Source organism: Neodiprion virginianus, chromosome 2, assembly GCF_021901495.1.
Source record: "Neodiprion virginianus isolate iyNeoVirg1 chromosome 2, iyNeoVirg1.1, whole genome shotgun sequence".
NCBI classification, from domain to species: domain Eukaryota; kingdom Metazoa; phylum Arthropoda; class Insecta; order Hymenoptera; family Diprionidae; genus Neodiprion; species Neodiprion virginianus.
Window position 1 is genome coordinate 9,504,928 of NC_060878.1, and position 22,828 is coordinate 9,527,755.

The 22,828-nt window shown below is 38.8% G+C and overlaps 1 protein-coding gene across 9 annotated transcripts in view; it reads left to right on the forward strand.

Annotated features, from left to right (window-relative positions):
• LOC124297114 (Down syndrome cell adhesion molecule-like protein Dscam2) overlaps nucleotides 1-22,828 on the forward strand; it is a 116,446-nt gene that overhangs the window by 71,899 nt on the left and 21,719 nt on the right. For 7 of the 9 annotated variants that reach the window (XR_006906533.1, XR_006906534.1, XR_006906535.1 and 4 more), the window contains exons 6-12: nucleotides 476-637; nucleotides 711-994; nucleotides 7,190-7,334; nucleotides 12,945-13,096; nucleotides 13,187-13,459; nucleotides 16,317-16,616; nucleotides 21,275-21,394. Coding sequence is in view for 6 of the 9 variants with exons in the window: in XM_046747763.1 (XP_046603719.1) it covers nucleotides 476-637; nucleotides 711-994; nucleotides 7,190-7,334; nucleotides 12,945-13,096; nucleotides 13,187-13,459; nucleotides 16,317-16,616; nucleotides 21,275-21,394 (1,436 nt within the window). In the remaining 3 variants the exon portion in view is untranslated. Of the gene's footprint in view, nucleotides 1-475; nucleotides 638-710; nucleotides 995-7,189; nucleotides 7,335-12,944; nucleotides 13,097-13,186; nucleotides 13,460-14,729; nucleotides 15,015-16,316; nucleotides 16,617-21,274; nucleotides 21,395-22,828 lie in introns of all 9 variants that reach the window. The other 2 variants (XM_046747765.1, XM_046747760.1) reach the window with 2 other exon arrangements.

The following is a 22,828-nucleotide window of genomic DNA, read 5'->3' on the forward strand; positions in this document are numbered from 1 at the left end:
TGGATGTCACATATATTAGGCAAATTTGAATCTTTCAACATACACATGGCTGTCATATTCGAAAGGGGCGAAATTATGAATTGCAAATAATGTCATTGTATCGAATATCGGTTCGTTTGTTAACAGTGATGTTGTGATTTTTACTTATGTGTAGCATTTCTTTTACAGTGCGTTAGAACTTTGCGAAGAATTTTCAAAATTAAAAATGTGTCCTAAATTCCGAGTGTGAGACGCAAGCGCACAAATGTCAAATTCTTGGTTTTTAATTGTGGAACGATGACCCGAAATTCTCAGTATATGTACATACGTACATAGAAATATTTCGGTACGATGAAAAATCCGCAATCCTGAAAGGCGAAAAAATTTCAGCCTTAGATTCTCCATTGACAAAGTTTTGTTTTAGAAATTTCGCTTTGGATTTCTACGACGAGCGTCTAATGAATTTTTTCTTTAAATCGACATATTTCTCCCGCAGATGGTTTTCCCAAACCGGAGGAGAGCCGATGCTCGTGCTTCCCGGTCCTCGGACTCGGATTTTGGGTCCGGTTTTGGCGATCGAAGCTGTAACTGCAGAAGACAGCGGAGTGTACAGATGTTCGGCAGCGAATCCCGGAGGCGAGGCGAGCGCGGAACTTAGGTAACCGGGGGTCTCTTAAATTGAGGGTAAAAAAGGTGGTGGAAAGTATTTGGAATTTGTCTGGAATCGACAGACTGACTGTGACGGCTCCGCTACACGTCGAAGTCACTCCTCCGCTGCTGAGCGTTCACCTAGGTGGAAACGCCGAGTTTCGGTGCGTCGTTGGCACTCATTCTCTGGGTGGTCAGCACTTTGTTACGTGGTACAAAGACGGCAGACAACTTCCAGGCACTGGCAGACTGTCCGAAGTGCTTCAGCTCAACGGTATCGGTCGGGAAGACAGAGGGATGTACCAATGTGTCGTCAGGAGGTCGGAAGGCGACACCGCTCAGGCCACTGCGGAGCTTCAATTGGGCGGTGAGTGTTTTGGGCTGGTGGAATTTCAGGTTCTTAGGTCTTTTGAAAAGGATTTCAGGGCATTTTGATTGATTGGAAATGTTTTTTTTTTTTTTTTTTTTTTTTTTTACGAATTATGCTGCGAGCCAGATCCCAATTTTCTGTGAAATGGTGAGAAATTTCGTTCGGCGATTTAAAACTGTGGAAGAGAAATATGATACAGAAAAATCCTCATCGCTGTGTAGTGAATAATTAATTAATTCGATCTCTCGTCAAGCCCGCACCGTTTCTGAAATGATAGAGAATCGTCTTTTTCGTGGATTTCTGGTTGGATTTCTACTTGGATTTATTCTTAGTGACGAATCTTAGTTCGACAGTTTGAATCGAAATTTAGGAAAAGAGTGAAAAACCTTAAAATCGAACTAAAGCAATATTATTTTTCAGTAACGATAGTGAACATGAATGGAACAACATTTCGATTATGTAATTGAAATGAATCTAAGAATATTCGAGTGACATCAGTTCCAATATCAATAATTACAGACACGACTGTGTGTTCAAAATGACGAAATTCTTTTTGTCGTCCCTAAAATTTTTATTGCGATCCGATTCGTTAGGCAAACTCATTCAATAAATTTACGCGTTAATATTTTCTCAGCAAAATTCGAAAGCATGTGTAATAATTGCGGAATCGGATATCTCGATATTGGCTTACGAGTTCAACATTTTGAAAACCGTACATAAAGGTTGAAAAAATCAACGGTCCAGAATGTATTACTTTCTGAGAAAAAAAAAAAAAGATTATTAGCCATAATTCTCGTTACGACGTCGAGTTCGTTTCGCTTCTGCAGGAGCTACGGTTGCACGGCCATTCTCGCTAGGCCATCTTTTTTACAACGTGAACTTCCGAATAAAAATTTCACAACTTGGAGGAGGGTATAACGGCGGAGCCGTACCCACCGGGTCATTAAAACTCCGCGTAATCTCCACGCCTGAGGATGTCTTTGCAGCACCGTCACAGAGAACGACGGTGGAACCAACTTTTAACAACCATGACAAACTGGCAAGAATAAAAAAGAGCTCTCGCGTTTCAACAAAAACCGAGAGATTATTATCTCTGAAATCGCCCGAGGAATCGGTTGCAAATCGTTTTGAAATCAGGAATCTATACATACTCCTTTCCTATCGTTTATGATATATGGTATGAAATATAGATTTACACTGAGAAAAATTTCATTTGTTACAGTAACTAGAAAAATTCAGTGAAACAGGTATCGTTAAAAAAAACTGTTTGGAACTGTATTTTTCGATTGTGTTAGAAAATGAAAATGGTTAAGTACGTAGCGGTAACTGGAACTAAAAGTTTCTCTCATTGTCAGTGTAAACGACGAATAGTTTTTTTTTTTTCAAAATTTGTAAATATTCCATATGTTTTTAATACGATTCTATGTTGACTGATTCTTGACTTTCCTGAATCATGAAGTAATTACAAAATTCAAAATGGCGTGGTGATAAGAATTTAAATAGATGGGAAAGTAGAAGAGTCAAAAAATTGACTCATCAATGTCGGGAGAGTATATTTTATTGAACTTTAAGAGTCAAGATATAGAGACGTAAAATTTTTATAAAACCAAAACGTGTCTGACGATTCTATACATTGGTTTTCGATACAATTTACTTCTCTGTATTTTGACTATTCTTTAATATACCGCTACTTTTATCATTCTTGAGTTTTGTAAGACAGGAAAATTCCATAGTGTTGGTCAATTTTCTTACCCTTAAAAGACGACTCAAAAAAGCTTAGCCTCAAATTCACACCAACTTTGTTCAGCGTCTGCGAACGATTTTCCTGCGAAAACGGTGATTCGGGGCTTCGAAGGGCCGAGAATTCTCGCACAGTCGTCATCAAGGTCCGAGGTCTGTGAAATTATGATCTATGGCTCATCGCCGCGTGCGCATTGCCAGACGAAGGATTCGGTATCTCCCTATCTCCCCATCCTGTATCCGCGGCAAGGGCCTTTGAACAACAATGAAGTTAGCGTCGCGCGCTCGTCAGCGTCAGTAATGCACGGAATTCATGTCAAAGAGAATTTCACCCGAGAGAAGCGGAATGGACGCTACTGATGTGCTCCGGGGGATGCAGGTGTAAGGGAGGACGGGGGTTTGAACACCGCGAAAGGGACGGAAGACGGAGCCTCCGGGTTGACTCGAGAAAGAATTTAATATCTACTTTGCATTCCTCGCCTTTATGTATATATGTATACTACGCTCTTTCCTTCTACATCTATTATGCTAGCATCACGGACGATGTGTGAGAGAATATGAAAAATCTCTGACAGTTACACGTATTCGTATCGCGTGTGTGTGACGAACATCCGGAAGTTGATCAAAGTTCAGGTGACTTGGCGAAAAGCTTGGTATTTCTCGTGTAAAAGATACTTCTGTCTGTACTTTGGCTGCATTCAGCAATATTCTTGCGAACGAGTTAATTTCACCTGTTTTATCATGCGAGACAGTCGCATCTTGAGAAGTTATCAAGTTCACGTATTCGTAACCTACGAGGATTTCATTTTAAATTTGGGCAACAAAAAATTAAAAAATTATTAACTAGGAGCCTGAGTTTTGATTTTGTATTTCAAATCACTTCGAAATTGTTACTAATGTAACAGATTCGTTAGATTTTATTCCACGACGGCTTAGTTTTTGAGCACAGCTATGTTTTACCATTTTATCGGGACGCTATTTTTTCACATTGCTTTCCGTAAATGGTTTATTTTTCAGGATCTTACTCGTATAGAGTTTGATCGGAAAACAGCAATAATAAATTTACTGTTGATGAAAAAGAAATGACCTGTATCGGTGAATCTGTGAAAAATATAAAACATGTCATGTCATTTGACCAGTTCCTCAGAAGAAAAAACATTACAAACCAGATACTTATGAAATTACGAAAACGTGAAGACAAAAGTTCAGAGACTGTGCTTAATGTCAAGTTATCTGAAGTAATAAGAGGAACAATATTGGAAGAAAAAAAATTCGCAAGTCGAAATAACGAGGCGCAAACCGGATTAAAATCGGGAGACGAAACAGTAAAAAGATGAAGTAACTCGTGTGCGAATAGTGGGAGTATAGATACACCTGGAGGTTAGAGAAAAGAGAAAATAATATAAGGAGGAAAAATTTCACTCGTTTTTTTCTCTGCAGCGCGAAGAAATCATCTCTGACCTGGAACGTCTGGAGTGACGAAAGAGAGCTCGTTGAGAGGTCGTCTGTACCTGGGCAAGAACAGAGTCGGCAGACTATGAAAATATGCGACTCGTTATCGCCTTTGATTCGGCGATAATATGGCGATGATTATATTCTTGCGGTCCATGGATCAATCGTTCCGGAATTGCGATTCCGCAGACGATGTGGAGAATTGACAATGAGTCGGCTCGTATCGTCGTGCAGGCGCACTTTGTACACTTTTCTCTTTTTCCTCCCACTTTTTTCTACTGTCCTCCAATAGTAGGTCGGTACGGTGTAGACTCCATCTTCGAAGTACACCAAGCTAGCACGCCGACTGCGGAATTTCCTCGTCTCTTCACGTATCAACGATTCCATTGTCCTCTTCTGTCGCTTTCGTATTCGGAATAGGTGTGTATATACGGGGTGTAGCCGAGTAAACGCCACGGTATGTTCGGCTGCTTACCACTCGGGGGAAAAATTATCGGTAAAACAGACCTACCGAGTCATAATCACTTTGACGTAACCTACGGAACGCGATCGCCGAACGCTTTAGCGTAGGTTACAAACAACGAAACAACTGCTCGGTCAAATCCACATAACTTGGAAATACGAACAGTAACCAGTTCGCTCCTGAGGACTTCAAACGCGCTGACTGTCGGTAACTCCGTAAGTCTGTTTTACCGATATTTGTGCCCCTAGGTGGGAGGCAACTCCACATATCGCGGGGTTTACTCGGAAACACCCTGTATATGCGACATTCAACGCCAAATCGACCAGGGTCGACCTTTTGAATTTGGTTCACGGTTTTTTGTATAGTTGTTCGAGCACTGAAATTTGTTTTCAATCTTTTTTCAGCAAATCTGTTTTACTTATGATTTTTGAAAAGCAGGATGTCGTTAGACGTAATTCGAAAGTCTGAATAATTTCTCAGAACCTTGCCTAGACTTAGGTTGGCTCAACATTCGATTATACTTTTTTTTTGAGCCTATGATTAAAAAAAAAGTTAACAAAAATAAGAAATAATAGTCAATCTCTTGGGAGCTACGACTTAAACATTCAAAAATCATAAGTAAAATAAATTTACTCAAAAAAAGTTTGCAAAAAGGATGAGTGCTCTTTAAACCTAGAACAAGAATATAAAAAATCGTGGACCAATCTCAAGTGGTCGAGGGTCAGATAAACCGTATATATATACATATATATGTATACGACAGCTAACAAGCGCCGAAATCTTGGACGGTGTTTTCGTGCACAGTCAAATACCGAAAGGGAATAGATAGAACAAATAGAACAAATTTTATTATGCTAGGGTTAGAACCCACAAGCACAAAAAGAGCCAAGTACACAGGTAGTACATTATAAAATTAAATTGAGTTAGAATAGAGTGACTTGAGTTGTAACAGAACATATATGAGTTGAGTAATTATGTATTGTAAATTATAAATTATAAATTATAGGTTACAAGTTACAAGTTACAGCCTAGAAGATATAATGGAGAGAGAACAGAAAAAAGAAACGTACAAGTGCGATAGATAGATTAAGTGTAAACTAGGCGTAGAGTAAACGTAGAATAGAGGTAGGTGGTAGACGTGAGACGAGAATACATTTACGTAACGGGATAGCATAAGTTTGAGAGGCTATGGTGCAAGTAAAAAGAAACAGAAGAAAAAAGAAAACAGAAAACAGCCTGATGCTGTGATACGGCGGCGTCAGGTTAGAGATTAAAGCTCCTGAGCAAGGTATGGAATATGGAGAAGGGAAGGGAGATACGAAGATCAAGGAAAATGAGAAAAATCAAAACACCACTCCGGCACAGTTTTAGTCAAACTGCACGTTCCCACCGTGTTACATCTGCCGTTCTACGCTTCGAGCATGTCGCTAATTGCGAACGCTGGGGTACAAATTACCCCTTTCGTTTCTGCTGCTACACGTTCAGGTATATATGCATATATGTATACATATATATATATATATATATATATATATATATATACACACGTATGTATGCAGACACGAACGGCAAAAGTTAATTCCGGATTTTCAGTCTGGTTGGGTGGGCCAGGAATATTTGAATTTCCTGGACGTGAAGAGCCTGAAAAATTATCTCCGCCATGCAGCTTTCCGATCGGTCACGTATATAAATTAAGCTACCAGAAATTTACGTCCAGTATACACCGTGGTTATCGAATTTCATGTCAGTCTGCTTTCGGATTTTGTCTGGGATAATGACTATCGTAATTTTTTTTTTCTTTTGTTAATAACAAAAAATAAATAAATAAATAAATGAATAGCGGAGATCATTCAATGAAACGACAAATCTCACGCTGGACTAAAGTCATTTATTAACAAACACCAATTAGCGGGTAATTCTTTTCCCATGTATTATATACGTAGGTGACTCCTATTTGTGCTTACAATCATTTTAATACGTTAGTTTTCTTTTTCCCTGCCTTCATATTGTATAAAACTCGTACTGTAAGGTATTATTTTTAACATAATTATTTATCGAAATGGTGGAAAGTCTTTCACCGATATACGTTATTGAACCAAAAAACCGTGCGATAAAAACAAAAAGTAAAATGTGACCAAACACCACGAAATTTTTTAGCTTTATCTACAGGAATCAAATAACTTTTTCAAATCCGGTGAAGCATTTTCAAAATTCAAAACTCTTCCTATCTTTTCTTTTTTATTGCTAATCGACTGGTTGAGGAACCTTTCATTCAAATAAATATAATTTCAATACCAGCAAAACTAAACAAAATAAACAACATCAAAAAATCTATTTAGTATCAGAATATTGAATTAACAGGCAAAAGCTGACCCCGCGAAATTTAAAAAAAATATAATACTTCACACAAATTGACCTTGGTTAAGAGAAATTATCGATATACGCAACCTCTGACGATATGATGTATTATTTGTCGTATTATCGACGAAAACTTTGCTCAAAATATCACCCTGGATATGTTCATTTTTATTTTTCAGACGCTCCGCCGGTTCTGCTGTACTCATTTATAGAGCAGACGCTGCAGCCTGGACCAGCTGTATCACTGAAATGTTCGGCAGCAGGAAATCCGACACCTCAAGTAGCCTGGGCTTTGGATGGATTTCCACTACCAACAAACGGAAGGTACGTGAGCATCGAATTGCAATACAGAATTATTTTTCATTTCACGTTTTAATGGCTTAGAGAAGAATAACTCGATCACGTGTTTTCTTTTTTCATTTAAAACAAAGTCGAGTCCACAATGACAACAGGCTGAAAAAATACAACCGTGTAACGTGACCCGGATAATAAAGTATCAAAATGTTATCTGTATTACATACATTAATCGAAAACGGTGAAATTGAGTTGCGTATAACTTTTTGCAATTACCAGTTTTAACGGATATGAAAATATGTGGAGAATTTATTTGAAAATCACTCCTCTTCGCAATCAGGAATATGTTTTTTGTGAAACTTTGCTTTCCGGCTTCCGGCTAATTCAACAATTCCTGGTAAAACGGAGCGAGTCAAAATGACGGTACCATTTACCTGATACGGTATGCGAGTCAACTCGTTGACCAGAGTTTATTCAAATACGGTTAGGGGTGGCGGAATGGAGCAGAGTTGCACAATCGCCACCGAACTGATACATCGAACGCGGTACAGAAGCCTTGTGCCAATGGAACGACGGGCCAACCAACTCCTGCAGTCTGGTTCGCTGCAACTTTTCTCCCTCGGGTACCTCTGTCATCCCCGCCTTGATCAACTCCCGTTTCTGTCCCAGATTAGCTCGACTACCATGTTTCGTTCAGCATATCGAATGCGCTTACCTACCAGAGTCGTTCGTTTGGAAGCGACATTTTTTTTCTCCTTCTAATCCGAAAAACTTGTTGTAAATAGCAAACAAATAATCCTCCTGAAAGGATATCTCTTTATTCGAATTCTAAAAGCTTGTTTTTGGAACTTCAAATTTTTCCGTACGTTAAATAGCTCGAGAAATATGTAATTTATTTTTTTTTAAACTCGTTACTACTAAGCCTTGTTTGATCAGACTGACTTAATTTTGAAACATTACGTAGAAAATTAAATTCTCTGCAAAAGTGTACTTTCAGTTTTTGGTTTAAGCGCTATTAGTTAGTTACTATAAACGTTCGAATACGGATTTTTAAATTGAAAAAGAGATGAGAAAAAACGTTACTCGTCAATCGTTGAAGCTACTGATTCTTTCTCTATAAACATTTTTATGGAAACTCATACAGTCGACTACAAATTTGTTATGCGGATTATGGTTTTAAAGTCAATAGTTTAACCACTAAAAACATTTTGAAACGACTTTTAAACAAAGCTTATAATTTTATAACCGTTTGAACTCATGTCGTATGGATCTCGTTCAATCGACACTCTTTGAGAGAATCCAATTCACTTCAAAATACTTCCAGCATCAAGTCGAGTGAGTTAAACACAAAATTACACAGCTTCAGCGTGCTATTTCAGTGTTATAAAATTTGAATTACAAGTGCGATCTTTTAATGTTGAATCTAATAGCTATTCCTTTGCAAGGATTCTTTTCTTGCTACATTTACAACAAGATTTTCATGTAAAAGTGAAGTAGATAAAATATTTCTTCCAAATGAAACAGTTTCTAATCTGAATATCGTGAAAATCTAGAAAGTTTTCACTGTTTAGCCTCTTTTATGGAATCCTTCATGCGACATAAATTAAAGAAATTTCCTTTGAACGTTGTTGTGTAATTTCGCAGAGAAAATTTTGGTGTACTTTGGAAGCAGTACAGCGTTAGTTGTCAAAATGAAGCCTAACTCGAACTCTGCAATTGCATCTAGGTGCGAATCGCATTTCGTACATATGCGTCAGATTTTGCTTAAAGCTTGTTATTTGTTCGCCTGCAACGTCACCGCAAAAAGTTAAAGTCGGGTCTGGCTGCAGCCTCGAGAAATTCGGAAATGAACCTGCACTCACCTGGATACACGACATGGACGAAGCTCCACGATGCCACAGAATTCTCGCTCCCCTCCATCCTGTCTCAAAACCTGCAAGTTCGTTCGCCTCAAGCTTTTGTTTATTGTACGTTTGCTCTCTGGTCCGGTTCTCGGTACACTTCTCGTTTTACTAGCTCTGAATTTTTCCGCTGAATCCACTCTATGTGTGGTGGTAAATTTTGGCCAGCAAAGACTGAAACTCGTTGCGGAAAATCGTTTGTACAAAGCAAGCATGTTTTCCTCGTTTTTACATGCGTGTTTTTCGTACGGAAAGTACACGTTTCTATGACAATCCGGTAAGCCTGCGAATGCGCATGCGCGGAGTACAGAAAATACCACTTTTAAGTCCTAGGAGTCGAAAGTGGTCTTTTCCGTACTACGCGCATGCGCTGTTGCGCCAAATCTGACCATAAGCGACTCTAACCTTAATTTCGCGCTTCGAGAAAAAACGCGAAACATACTCTTGTTGTATAATGTATCGCGTGCAACAAGGAATATTTTCAATATTCGTCTTTGGCTCACCTACTACTCATATTGCAAACTTACGCTCGGTCCGAAAATACCAAGTTTGCCTCCTTGTTATACAATATAATATTGCTCGATTTCAAACTTACCAAATTATACGCATCCCGGCTGTACGTCGTGTACGGTATTTTTGTTCGTAAGTCACATTGTGCAGGACGGGTAGTAATCGACGCCAAGCTCAACGAGCCGACTTTTATTTTTTCAAGGGTAATTTGACAGTTGCTAGAATTTTTTTCACCCGGGGAACGTCGGGCAGACAGCCGTGGAGCCGAATCGATAGAAGGCAATGGCGCTTAATTGCAAATTCCTGGTTCCTGCCGGCTCAGCAAATGTTGAAAAAATACGTTCGACGCTCTTGCATCTCGACTGCTAGCTGCACCTCCGCCCTTTTTTGACTTCTTCTTTTTACTCCATTTTCGATTACTTTTATTCAGTAGACCGTTCCGCATGGTTACCACAACTCGGTGCGCATTCATTGAACAAAAATGCACCCTTCGGTCCGCTCGATTCATCCGAATTCACGTCCGTTCGAAAAACTATACCGGCTCTCTGGTAGAACGCGAACTATCCAGAATGCTCTTTATATTTCACCTGAAGAAATATCTCTCATAGAAATAAAAAAAAAAGTAAAAACAGAAACAGTCTTTACTTGCTATTCAAAGCGTTCCACGATCTGATCCTAGAAATCGGATTCGCAAAGGGTGAACAATTGCTTGTTTTAAAAAAGCAGACTGTCCTTCACATCTAAAGTAGGTACCTAATTCCTAATTGAGACAAAGTGAAATTGTAAAAGGCTGCAATGGAAAATATATAGCTTCCTGTACTATCGAAAGAAAAAAATCATATGAACACTTTTTAGAACTGGAACAAAAATATGAAAAATTGCGGACAAAATCCAAAAGAGTGAGAGTCAGACCCTTGTCGAATCGACGGGGAATATCTCATATATATATCTCATATATACATGTATAACGTACACTCGAATGCTGTTCAGAAGCGAAATTGAAACACGAAGATAAGGTTCTTCCGTAAACCTCAGACGAGATTCCGTCGGGTTCGCCGTTACGAAACGCGACAAGGGTGACAGTAAATATGGTGTCAGATGGTGGGATAGGAGAATCGGTAAATGGAGGTTGATGCAGCGGCGAGACGGATTCGAGGTACAAAGGAGTAGGACCAGGTATAGGTTCAGTCGTCGGTGCTTTCAATATTCCATTTCCGCCGATCGAAGATACGATAGGTCTCGTTGAAGCGCGAGAGCATAAAGGTTCGTTAAAACGATCCAACTCGACCCGCAGCGTCTAGTTAACCAATTAATGCGCGCTGGTTTATGGTAGCGCAAATATTCTAACGAGGACATTCCATGGAAATTTTCAATGCCTAAACCACAACCTGTATCTCCTCTTTTCGTTCGACGCATCAAGCGCGAAATTTTTTTATCAGATTATCAGGATTCACGTTTGTATATACCAGAGATATTTTGACTGCGTGTAAAAATTTAATCAAATAAACTTTTAAAGTGTGTCACGCTTTCAGATTTTTAATCACAACTCAAGATCGAAACTTGTCTTTTGATAAAAGTTAGCATATTGATTGAGTCAACTTTAACGTTCTTAGACTGATATTATAAGTGTTCTGTAAAAATGGAATTAACAAAATAACTTAGGTTATATGGTCTATTTTCGCAAACAATACAATCAATATTGACGTCCGTAGATCCGAGCTTCCTCTGCACACACACACACACCTATATTATTCATAAAATTAAACCGTCGCATATATATTTTCTCAGAGAAAATTGGCAGAGAATTTATTAGCAATTTAGAATCTAGAGTCCGTAGAGAAATGGGTATGCGTGCCAAAACATAATTTATAATTAAAATGCAATTCCAGTCAGGCCGGTGGCAGTGACGTCCATAAATCCAGTAGTAGTAGCAGCAGCAGCAGCAGTAGTAACAGGACCGATGGAATTGCAGTTTCAATTTCCAGCATCCGGACATGTAGATTAAAAAAAGAAAATAATAATCATAATAATAACAATAATAAAAGCAATGAAGCAAGAACAGCGAGCAAAAAACTCAAACTTAAAAAAAGCAAACGACAAAGATATTTATGAAATGAGTAATGGGTGAAGACTGCAGGCGTATGTACATATTATGCATACATGTATTCCTATGCATAGCGGTAGAGATAAAGTATTTTTCAACGTATGCACATTCCGAAGGATCCTGCATTCGCTAAACCACGATCCGCAGTTGGAGTGTGCGAAAAATGAAAAAAAAAAAAATGATGAAAAAATGAAAGAAAAAGAAACAGACAAAGAGAAAATACACAATTATATAATATGCACGGCCCCCTTGCGAGCAGACACGTCAGGCGTAACTGACATCCAGTCAGCATTATGCAAGGCACACTGTGTCCATATGGGCATACCTACTAGCAGATTTGTACCCGGTTACTTGCCATTGTTGCAAAAGACATATTATGCATTCATTTTTTTTCCCTTTTATTCTCGTCTCTGCTTCCGCATGTTTTGCGGTCTTTATTCAGGAGGTGTGAAGCAAATAGTTCAGGAAAAGTATTAAAGTTCGAAATTCAAGTGAGGGAAACTTAACGCGATAAAGAAGATAATTTCAAAACTGCGAACGGAGAGGATTGCAGCAGGTATTTTGACATTTTTTTCACAGTATAACTGTAGGTATGAACTTTGTGGTGTATCTTATGGCTTGTACCCACATCACCATGTAACATCTACAAATCCCGATAAACGAATTGACGACAATGTCAATACATTTTCTGACGAGGTGTTTGGAGCTTTTGAATCACGACCTACAATCGTTCCTTATATTTTATACAAACTGTTGGCGATCAACTGACGAGCTGAGGAAAGAATATATTTTTAGGGAATTTGCAAATGATTCATTCGTTGATGAAATGCGCCATAATTTATGAAAATTATAAAAACGAAAGGACAGAACCTGTTTTTTGGGTTCTCTTTTGTTCGATACCGTTCATCCGATGCAGTATTATCCTTAACAAACTGTGGAATTACGTTACATTGTAGGACCCTGACGGGTCTGCGATCTTTCACGCAGCCATCACCTGACGAAATTGACGCAGAGCAAATTGCATTAGCATAGCCAGTGTGGCCGCGAAGCCTGGAATTGAATTTTTCCCCCCGTCATTCGCTCTTGCAATCGTTGCAAAATAACGTCTCATTTCTGTATTTTCAGGTCCGTAATTGGGCAGTACGTCACGGTCCACGGAGACGTGATATCCCATGTAAACATAAGTCACGTGATGGTTGAAGACGGTGGTGAATATTCGTGCACAGCCGAGAACCGGGCGGGTAAAACGACGCACGCAGCTCGACTCAATGTTTACGGTATAACTGAAACCTTCAGGAGCTTCAGAGTTCGCTTTGAAATCTCCACCACGCGTGGTCTCACCTCTTACATGCTTTCCTCATCCTCAGGCCTCCCCTACATTCGCATGATCCCGAAGGTAACCGCGGTCGCTGGTGAAAGTTTTCGGCTCAAGTGTCCCGTCGCTGGATATCCGATCGAGGAAATCAAGTGGGAACGTGGAGGAAGAGAGCTTCCCGATGATCTAAGACAGAAGGTACTTCTCGATGGGACCCTCATCGTTTCCACCGTCCAGAAGCAGGGCGACTCTGGTGTCTACACTTGCTCGGCCAGGAACAAACAGGGACACAGTGCACGGAGGTCCGGAGAAGTCGCAGTCATCGGTAAGGCCTCGATCCCATTAACAAGACAAACAATTTACTGGAATCATTTCGACAGTTTGTGATTCCGAATTTTTTCATGATCAAAATTCAGGTTCACTATGAATTCGAAATTTGTAAATTCGAATGTTGCTAGTCTTTTGAAGTCTCTCAGAAGATGACGGTAGCTAATAGAAAGTCGGTTCTGGATACAGATTCCTTTACCGACGTTATACCGACACTCCCAATGTCGGTACAGGAATCTGTATCCTGAACCGACTTTCTATTACTACTAATGACCGTCTCACTGTCGATTCCTGTAAATCATGTGAACCTTTCGAAATTTTGATCACTGTAATTCACGAAATTTTATCCGATGGTCAGCTTGAATGTTGGCTGTTCGGAATTTTGACCAGCATCCATATTCAACTTTGTAATCTATGACTTTATGACCGTTATATTGAAACTTTCGAGACGAAGGAGTCTCAAAACTTCCGATCTCTGCTATCAGCGCTGGTGAAAATTTTTTGATACGCCGTCAACTTTTCCCGAATGATAACTTAAAGTGAAGAATAGCTACTTCTTTCTTGCATTTTATTATTGTTTGAGTTGGAGAAAGTCTCTACAAACTTGTTGAAATTTTGTTTTTACCATCGCATGCTTCTGGCAGTGTCGGTACTGCAAGTTGAGTTGGTCAAGTGTCGAAGATTACTCTCGGAAAAGCTTCTCGATGAAGTTTTAAAAACGAGTGGATGGTCGATGAATCGTCGCGATAAATCCTGGAACCCCTTCAATACGAATTTGTTTGTGATCCCCTTATTTGAAATTTTATTATTCGGCTACAGTGTCATCTGCAATTTGAATTCGAAACACAATCTCGATCCCTATTTTCGACAATCGCGCCCTTTGAACTGCGTCAGCTGTTAGTGTCCCTTATTGTTTATCCACGCGCAGTAATCGATATCCATACCGCATAATCAGCGCTGCCAGCAGATATCAGAATATTAATTCAGAACATTTTTCATCAACGATTAACGATAAATACGAGCGGTGGACTCGTGATCAAAATAAAAAATAAAAAATAAAACGGAACGAATTCCAACCATTCGCAAGAAAGAACGGATCTAGGGATTTGCGAAGCAGATCACAGGCTGCTACAACCAGGGAAAATTCCCGAGGAAAAGAAGTCTGCAAACACTGGAAAAGGGGAGGAGAGGAAGAGAGAGCCAAACGTGGACTAGGACCAGGTTCATCGCCGTTCAATTAAAGAAAGAAGTGTTTGTTGTAATTCCAGTTCCCCCAAAAATTAGCCCATTCACCGCTGATCGTGACCTCCATCTGGGTGAACGGATGACCCTGACTTGCTCTGTGACAAGGGGCGATCTGCCGCTATCAATCTCCTGGCTCAAAGACGGGCGCTCGATGGGTCCCTCTGAACGAGTCACCGTGACCAATGTGAACCAGTTCAATAGCGTACTGACGATTGAAAGTTTATCTCCAGATCATAATGGCAACTACTCCTGCGTGGTCAGGAATTTGGCCGCCGAAGTGTCGCGCACTCAGCGACTTGTGGTTCATGGTAATCACTCACTAGGCCTCATTACTGCCCGACGCCCTGCCCGCCCAGTATGAATGGATGTACATACTACATACATAAGTCTGTATATTGTCTGTGCGGCCAACACTGTGCTCTTGTCGTGCGTGGGATAAGCCAAGTACCATCATCTAGGATGAATTGTACCGATCAGTGATCAAGTTCAGAGGAGATTTGCGTCTAGTGTGCTTATAGGCATAAACACATCCACACCTCGCATGACCCGCTGTGAACACTCTCTCTCTCTCTCTCTCTCTTTCTCTCCTATCGTTTCAATTTCCCATCATCGTCCACCTGAGCCATCGTCACTGCTTGCCTCCATGTTTGATTTACTCCATCAGGTTGCAACCGTTTCGTTCTAACCTTTTCCGTAAACCATTGTTACTGGTTCTTCGATTCATCCTTGGTAGAACGCTTTACTCTGCATCTAATTGATAGAAAGAAAAAAGATAAACCACGCTTCTCTCGACGCTAGACAAGAGTAACGTGGTGGTTCCGTTAAATTGGGTCTTGCTGCGAATGCCTGATACAAACGCCTTGGTCTGCGATGTACGGGGGGCAGGGGGGCACGGGGCCACCCCTCTGTTGTATCACTATATAACTACGTTACTATTACATGCTATACGTACTATATACTGTATATATATACATCAACTATACATACTGTTATCACTATTATACTATCGCATATGAATGACACGTAATATCTTTATATACATACCTACCGTGATTGTGTTGAACGCGTGTCAGGCCGCACCGGATACACCAAACGAGATCGTCTTTCGTCAGTAAAGAAAGTCGTGAAGATTGTTGTGTGATTTCCAAATGACATCGGTGTTGATTTGAATGAGATCGTTCTAATTGAAAATCTGCGTGCAGACAAATCAATTCCAAATACTTCGATAACTCGAAATATTGATACCAATTACAATATCTCGATATCAACTTTGAGTAAATGTAGATTTGTGCCTTTTTGGCAGTTCTTGAACTGACGCACAAGACAGTGAGTGCGCTTGCTAGCATAGCTATTAAAAACTTGAAGTATCGAAAAAACGAATCATTTCTACGGCATCGAGAGGTTGTGCGGCCCCCAAAGAAGGGGGTCGGGTGATTCCGTTGAAGCCTGGAAACGCGCGGTCCGCAGGACTACATGTAAATATATACCGAAACGACAAATAGTCGAACGATGTGTATATATAAACATATTATGGGTACAAAGTTTCGTTTTCATACCATCTTTTTCTCGCTCTGACGTATGGTTCTCTGCTCTTTCTTGACCTTTTCCAGTACCCCCTATAATTGAGCCATTTACCTTCCAAGAGGGACTCTCTGAGGGGATGCGCACGCGGACGGTGTGCGGGGTCGCGGCGGGAGATCCTCCCCTGACCATATCCTGGCTGAAGGACGGGCAAAATCCCTTCCAGCTTCCCCCAAAGCTCGCATCCGCCGCCAATGTTTCCCAGCTCGATCCCTATTCCAGTCTCTTAAGTATCTCGAGTCTTTCGGCCGAGCATTCCGGCGACTATACCTGCGTCGCCGCGAACCCCGCCGCCGAGGTCAGGTACACGGCCAAGCTACAGGTAAAAGGTAACTAATCGCTACCACCACCACCACCACCGCCACCGTCGACCTCAAAACCCCAAACTCTCTCCTGGTCCCAAACCGAACACACGGATCTTTGATAGAGTCCGAACTGTCGAGTCGTGGACAATTTTTAGTAAACACAGCGAAATATTTTCATCCGTTGGGAAAAATTTTACCTGCTTTTATGCAACTCAGGGTGGATTTTACCAAAATTCGCCTGTACTTATGCAATTCGGGGTACATTTAAACAAAATCCCGCCTGCATTCATGCAATTCGGGGTACATCTTGCCGCTATTCGCCTACACTTATGCAATTCTGGGTACATCTTGCCAAATCCCGCCTGCATTTATGCAATTCAAGGTACATCTTACCAATATTCGCTGTCATTTATGCAACTGAGTGTACGTCTTACCGATCGATATTTCTCTTAATTTTCACGGTTCGTGATTTGAGAAATACAATGAGGAGTTTACTAATTGTGAACAAAGAGACGGATGTCGATCGGTAAAACGTACTTCGAGTTACCGAAATGCAGGTTACATTCCGATGAGAATATATCCCGAATTGCATAAATACAGGCGGATTTAGTAACATAAAAAGTTCCTTCACTGGACAGATAGTTTTTTATTATTTTAACAAGGCTCCCCCGTCTAACTGAATATTATAGATATTCAGTCGACCGTATCGATTTTTAGTAACTTAAAACTGAAATTCATCTCAGAGGAAGAGAAAAAGAAACGGACTGAATCTTGTCGAATATAAAAAACCCGAATCGTTGAATCTAAAAAAACCTGGCAACTTTCCCAATTTTCTGTGATTAAACGAGACCGTCTTCGAAGAAACTCCGTCTGTAATTTCCATCTCTGCAGTGATTTCTATCTACCAGCTGTACAAATATAAAGTTAATTGAAGTGTACCGCGGTTTGTTCGAACTCAGTTCAACTTTTTCGCGTTTTCGCTTCAAGTTTGATTCGACGAGCGATCAAACGCAAGTGGTGAATTTTCTTTCAAATTTATTTGCTATGGTTGTTTTTCTTTTTTTTTTTTGTCACAGTTACTTCGCCATGAAATGAGTATATAAATTCTCATACCAACATGGTTGAATGTTGAAACACCGACGAAACGGGGAATTGGGACCAGGACAAAGTTTAACCCTAGAAACGGATGAGCTTGAAACAAAATTCCCGTATTCCTGTGACAAGTTGGTTAATTAAGCGGAGCTAATTAAATTATAATTAAAACACGCTAATTGTAAATTCGCGTATATTGTGACAAGCTCACCTTTCACCATCCGCGACTGACATCAAGCAGAAATTTCTTACGTAATTAACTGCAAAGTTTTCGGCATAATCATTGTGTGTGATTAAAAGACAAAAAATATAATCCGCCACACAGTGCGTTTAAGCTCTGGAAATTTCAAGTTTGTCATTGGCAGTCGCGTGTCCCCGTCCACCTTCGACACACCTTCAAAATTGAAAGGAACATCACGCCATCATCGTCATAATCATAATCGCCATTATCATTATATACGCTTTCGGTTTGAATCCTGCGCCTAATTCATCCGCAATCACCAAATATTCCCGCTAGGAATTTAGCTGACCCAAATGAAGAGAAAATTGTTGAAAATGAATATTACATACCCTTCAGTTTTCTTGTATTATCACGGTACTCGCAATATGCGAAAATTACACCAATGCACTTTAAGGATATATCGATACGTACAGCTGTAGATTGAAGATAATAAGCGTATAGTTTTTACAGAGGTAAACAGTTCGCATATAGTTTATCATCCCGAGCGCAGTATAGTATCCTATTACATTATTAATCACGAGCCTTCAATTTAATTGAGCTTATATGTATACAGTAGCTGCTGATTTCGCTAATCTAGCATCGCGTTCGTCGAGTTAAAAGTACGTAGCAAAACCATCTTCCAATCGAACGTAACATTTTTAATTTCGACTCCAAGGGCAATTGGTTTTTTTTTTTTTCTTTTTTTTTATCTTCTTATTTTTACTATCAAAGATTAATTAGAAGAATTTTTACTGCAACAATAATACACTTCATCAACGCCAAATAAGGAAACAAAAAAACTTGAGGCTTTGAATAACTGGAGAACTTTTCTTCCATTTCTACATCAGCTGCGGGAACCGATATCAAATAGAAATGTATATTTTCATAATATCAAAGTCAACTCGCACGCTGGGCGAACGTAGTGACTAAAATTGCAAAAATTTTCCTCAAAGTTTCGTTGAACCTTGTGCTTAATTAACTTGTTGATGAGTTTTCGTATCGTATTACGAACCCATAGAACACGTTGCAAACTGATTCTTGGTTCAAAAGAGGCTCCTGGATCTGAGAAAGTAATTAAACCTCGATTAATTTTAATCTCAATCTGAAACTAATTTATCGCGCGATCCTATCCATTGCAGAAATCTTCCTCAAAACTGATCTCGGATATCTTTATCACTGATTCGTGAAGCGGCTTAGCCCTGCAGGTTTGATAAACCCAGTTAAACTTCCACTCGGTAAAATTCACACTGATTTTCGCTTCAAAGACAACCGCATTTTCGAAAGATTTGAAATATTGGAAAAGGGTAGGTCTTAAAATTCCTAGCGTGGACGCGTTCGATCCCAGTAACCTAGAACTCCTTGAACACAATGTGCGTGTATTCAGTTTACGTTGCTTTGGCTCTCTGGGAATGCGTCGGTATCTCGTGGACCCCTCTGAGGTTTGTTTGACTTGACAGAATCATAAAGGTAACAGTTGCACCTTCCTCATTTACCGTTATTATAACCTGTATGAAACATACAGCAACCAAGAAAAAAAAAAAAAAAAAAAAAACTCCAATTTTTTGCACGCCTATTTCTCTCAACCTTCACTTTTTAATCTTCTATTATATAATATAATATTTACTATACTCTTTCACTATTTTACATCAATCGTTGGACACTTTCTATCTCTGTATTTTACATAATCTTTTGCATGCTTTTTATATTCACCCCGTAAATTGGTAACGCGGTCAAAGCAATGAGGGTTGTTTTGTTTGGTAAAAAAAAAAAAAAAAAAAAAAAAAAAAAAAAAAATTATGCACAACTGGTTGTTTAGGATTTTTTATTACACAAGCTTGTGGAATATCAGATAAGACTGTGTTATGAAATTGAAAAATTGAAACACAACACCTGCAAATGCCTTGTCCGCGATATTTGTTATGGTAGTTGTACGTATATATTAGTAATTGAATTTGGAATAGAAATTCTCGTTTGCTGTTCGCGTTCACGAGAAGAGAGAAAAAAAAAAAATCACAAACCAAACTTGTAAAAAGTTGCGTATCATAAAGTAATAGTACGAATTATCGTTCTCGTGATATTCATTATTGCTGTTATTATTATCGTTACTCACAAGTAAAATATTATTATCATCATCATTATTGTTATTATTATTATTGGGATTACTATCATTATTATATTATATATATATATATATAAATATGATTATTATATATTATTGCCGTTGTAAGAGGTTGAACCACCCCCCACAGTATCTACACAGTATCTCGCTTATGCAGCGTTATTATATCACCACAGTAACGTAGATCCCGGACCTTCATCATTAACGATGTACAGGGTGTTCTTAAAACGATTTCTATTTTCTTCTTTATCGTGCGATGTAATACATCGAGATTATGAAATTCTTTTATTTAAAATACGTCTAGCTAGCAATTTCGAACCGTACAAGTTCCTTTGCTTGATCGATTCTTCTCACTTAACAATAATGAACTTTTGTGTCGAATCGTTCGGTAGCCCTGGTTCAATTTTTCATCATTATCTGACGTCTGTGAGTCAATTTAAAATCAGCAACGCAAGAGATGAAAAAAAAAAAAAAAAAATAAGTCGAGCGAACAAATTGTAATATCACTTTTTTTTGTATCATATTGCATACTATCACTTACGAGTATAAAGCAAATTTTACAACGTTTTGAGGTATGTGATACTGTTCCAAGAATATATTTTATTAAATCCGGTATGATTTCTTGTCTTGGTTGAAGAAAAAAAAATTTCAAAAAATTTCAATCATATCAACAGCAGAGGAATCTAATCGATCGTTGGATTCCATTATACGTGATATCTAACGATTATGGATAAGACGTAACTCAGCCCAAGCTCAGGATCGCAACGAATAAGGAGTAAAGTAAAAGTTACTTCAAGTCGCCCTGTATGTCGCCATATAAACATCTCTCGATATATCAATATATACATATATGTATATATGTGTGTGTATATATATACATATATATATATACATATATATACATGCTATTAATTTTATATACATAAATATAGTAAAATTATACAACGAAGCGATGTTAGTAAATCACTATAGAAGACACACGCTTTTTGAGTATATACATATAAAATTGTTATCATCATTATTATTACTATTATAATACAGCACCGTCCGTGCATCGGCGCCATTTTGTCGCCCTCCTGAGTTCATGCGCTTTTATATTTATAATTATATTATTATTATCACATTATTATACACACTGATGTTATATCAGACCTATATATACTGTTATACCTCAGCCCCGTAAGTTAAAGAAAAAATCAGGCCCTCTCGGCCCCCCGAATTAAATTCTAACGCTATTCTCTCTCGTTCCAGTTCCTCCTCGATGGATAGTCGAGCCGACCGACATCAGCGTCGAGCGAAACAAGCACGTCGCCCTTCACTGTCAGGCCCAAGGCGTCCCGACGCCCACCATCGTCTGGAAGAAGGCCACGGGTGCGTAAATATCGGTCGTATGGAGTACATTTTTGTTTTTCATTTTTTTTTTTTATTTCATTTTACTTATTTACATCGCGGTAACAGGGGATGGTAAAACGCCGCAACCTTGCAAATTCCATTTTTCGGGTACATCGTAACGTTAAGTGTCCTATAGAGTCTGATTTTCTTCGTTTTTTAGTACAGAATCACGTGTGGCAGAAAACTTTTTCCGAAAGTTTCAAAAAAGTGTCTAAAATCGTGAAAACGTAAGCTGTTCTCTTGCGCCGCACCGAGAGAAAATTTTAGTTCCGTTTACCGCTCAGTCGTTAACTATTTTCATTTTTTACCACAATCGAAAAATATAGTTCTAGGTAGAAAATGAAAATCAGTAAGTATAATTATAGCTGTGACCAGAAAATCTGTAGTAATATGTGTGTCCATTCTTTTTAAATATGATCATTCGTACTGTATTTTTTATCACTGTATTGCTGTAATTCAACTTTAATGCAAGAACAAATTAATGTCAAAGTGTTATTTGACTGGAAAAAATTAGTAAATTTAACAAACAGATTATAATCACGCTGCTATAAACAGCTGAAAATTTAATATTGTCAATTATAATTATTTGCGAAGAGATATTGGCAGGCTTAATATCACGTATTATATGTTTTTGCAATATTTGAGCTTGCAACGGCGGCGGCGAAGTTTCCTATAACCAAACCCAGCTCTCTCCCTATCTCTCTCTTTCTCCGCCTTTACATCCTAATTGAGATGGAAAATAGCGCTTAACATCAAACGATATGATCTCGTTAAATTTTCCGTGGAAAGTGTGGTAAAAAAATTGCAATTCCTCGCTCCTCTTTCAGTGCAAATAAGCGAAAGAGAAAAAAAAGGGGGAGATCGTGGAGGAAAAAAAGAGAAGAAGTAAACGGAAAGGACTAGAAAAATTGAACCGAACGGTTATTCCCAACTGAGTGGATACTTACGCAGAGTCGAAAATCATTAGCGAACCCCACGATTAAAAGCTCGAATGAAAGACGGATCTTTTACATGATATTTATAAATGTGAATACTTTGGTCGACATGGCAAAATTCTAACAAACGTAACCATAACATCAGAAGAACCATGTGTCATAAGAGTTTTGAAATGCTCAAAGTGAATTATTCATTGGCAAAGAATTAATTTTATTAAATGTAGCACAATTTGTTTGGAAATTAATTACTAGGGAAATGTTTGTTATTTGTTTCCTCGCTTAATAAGAAGGTAACAAAATTGACAAAATGATTACAAATTACGACGTAAAATTGGAGTTAGGGCTTCTTACAAAATATTTTTGATGTACGTGATGATTCATCAAAAATTAATTATGAACAAATAATGATCTGTTCCTTAAAACTTGTAAACCAATAGGCGTCACACACTGCAAAAATCATGATACAATCATTTAATAA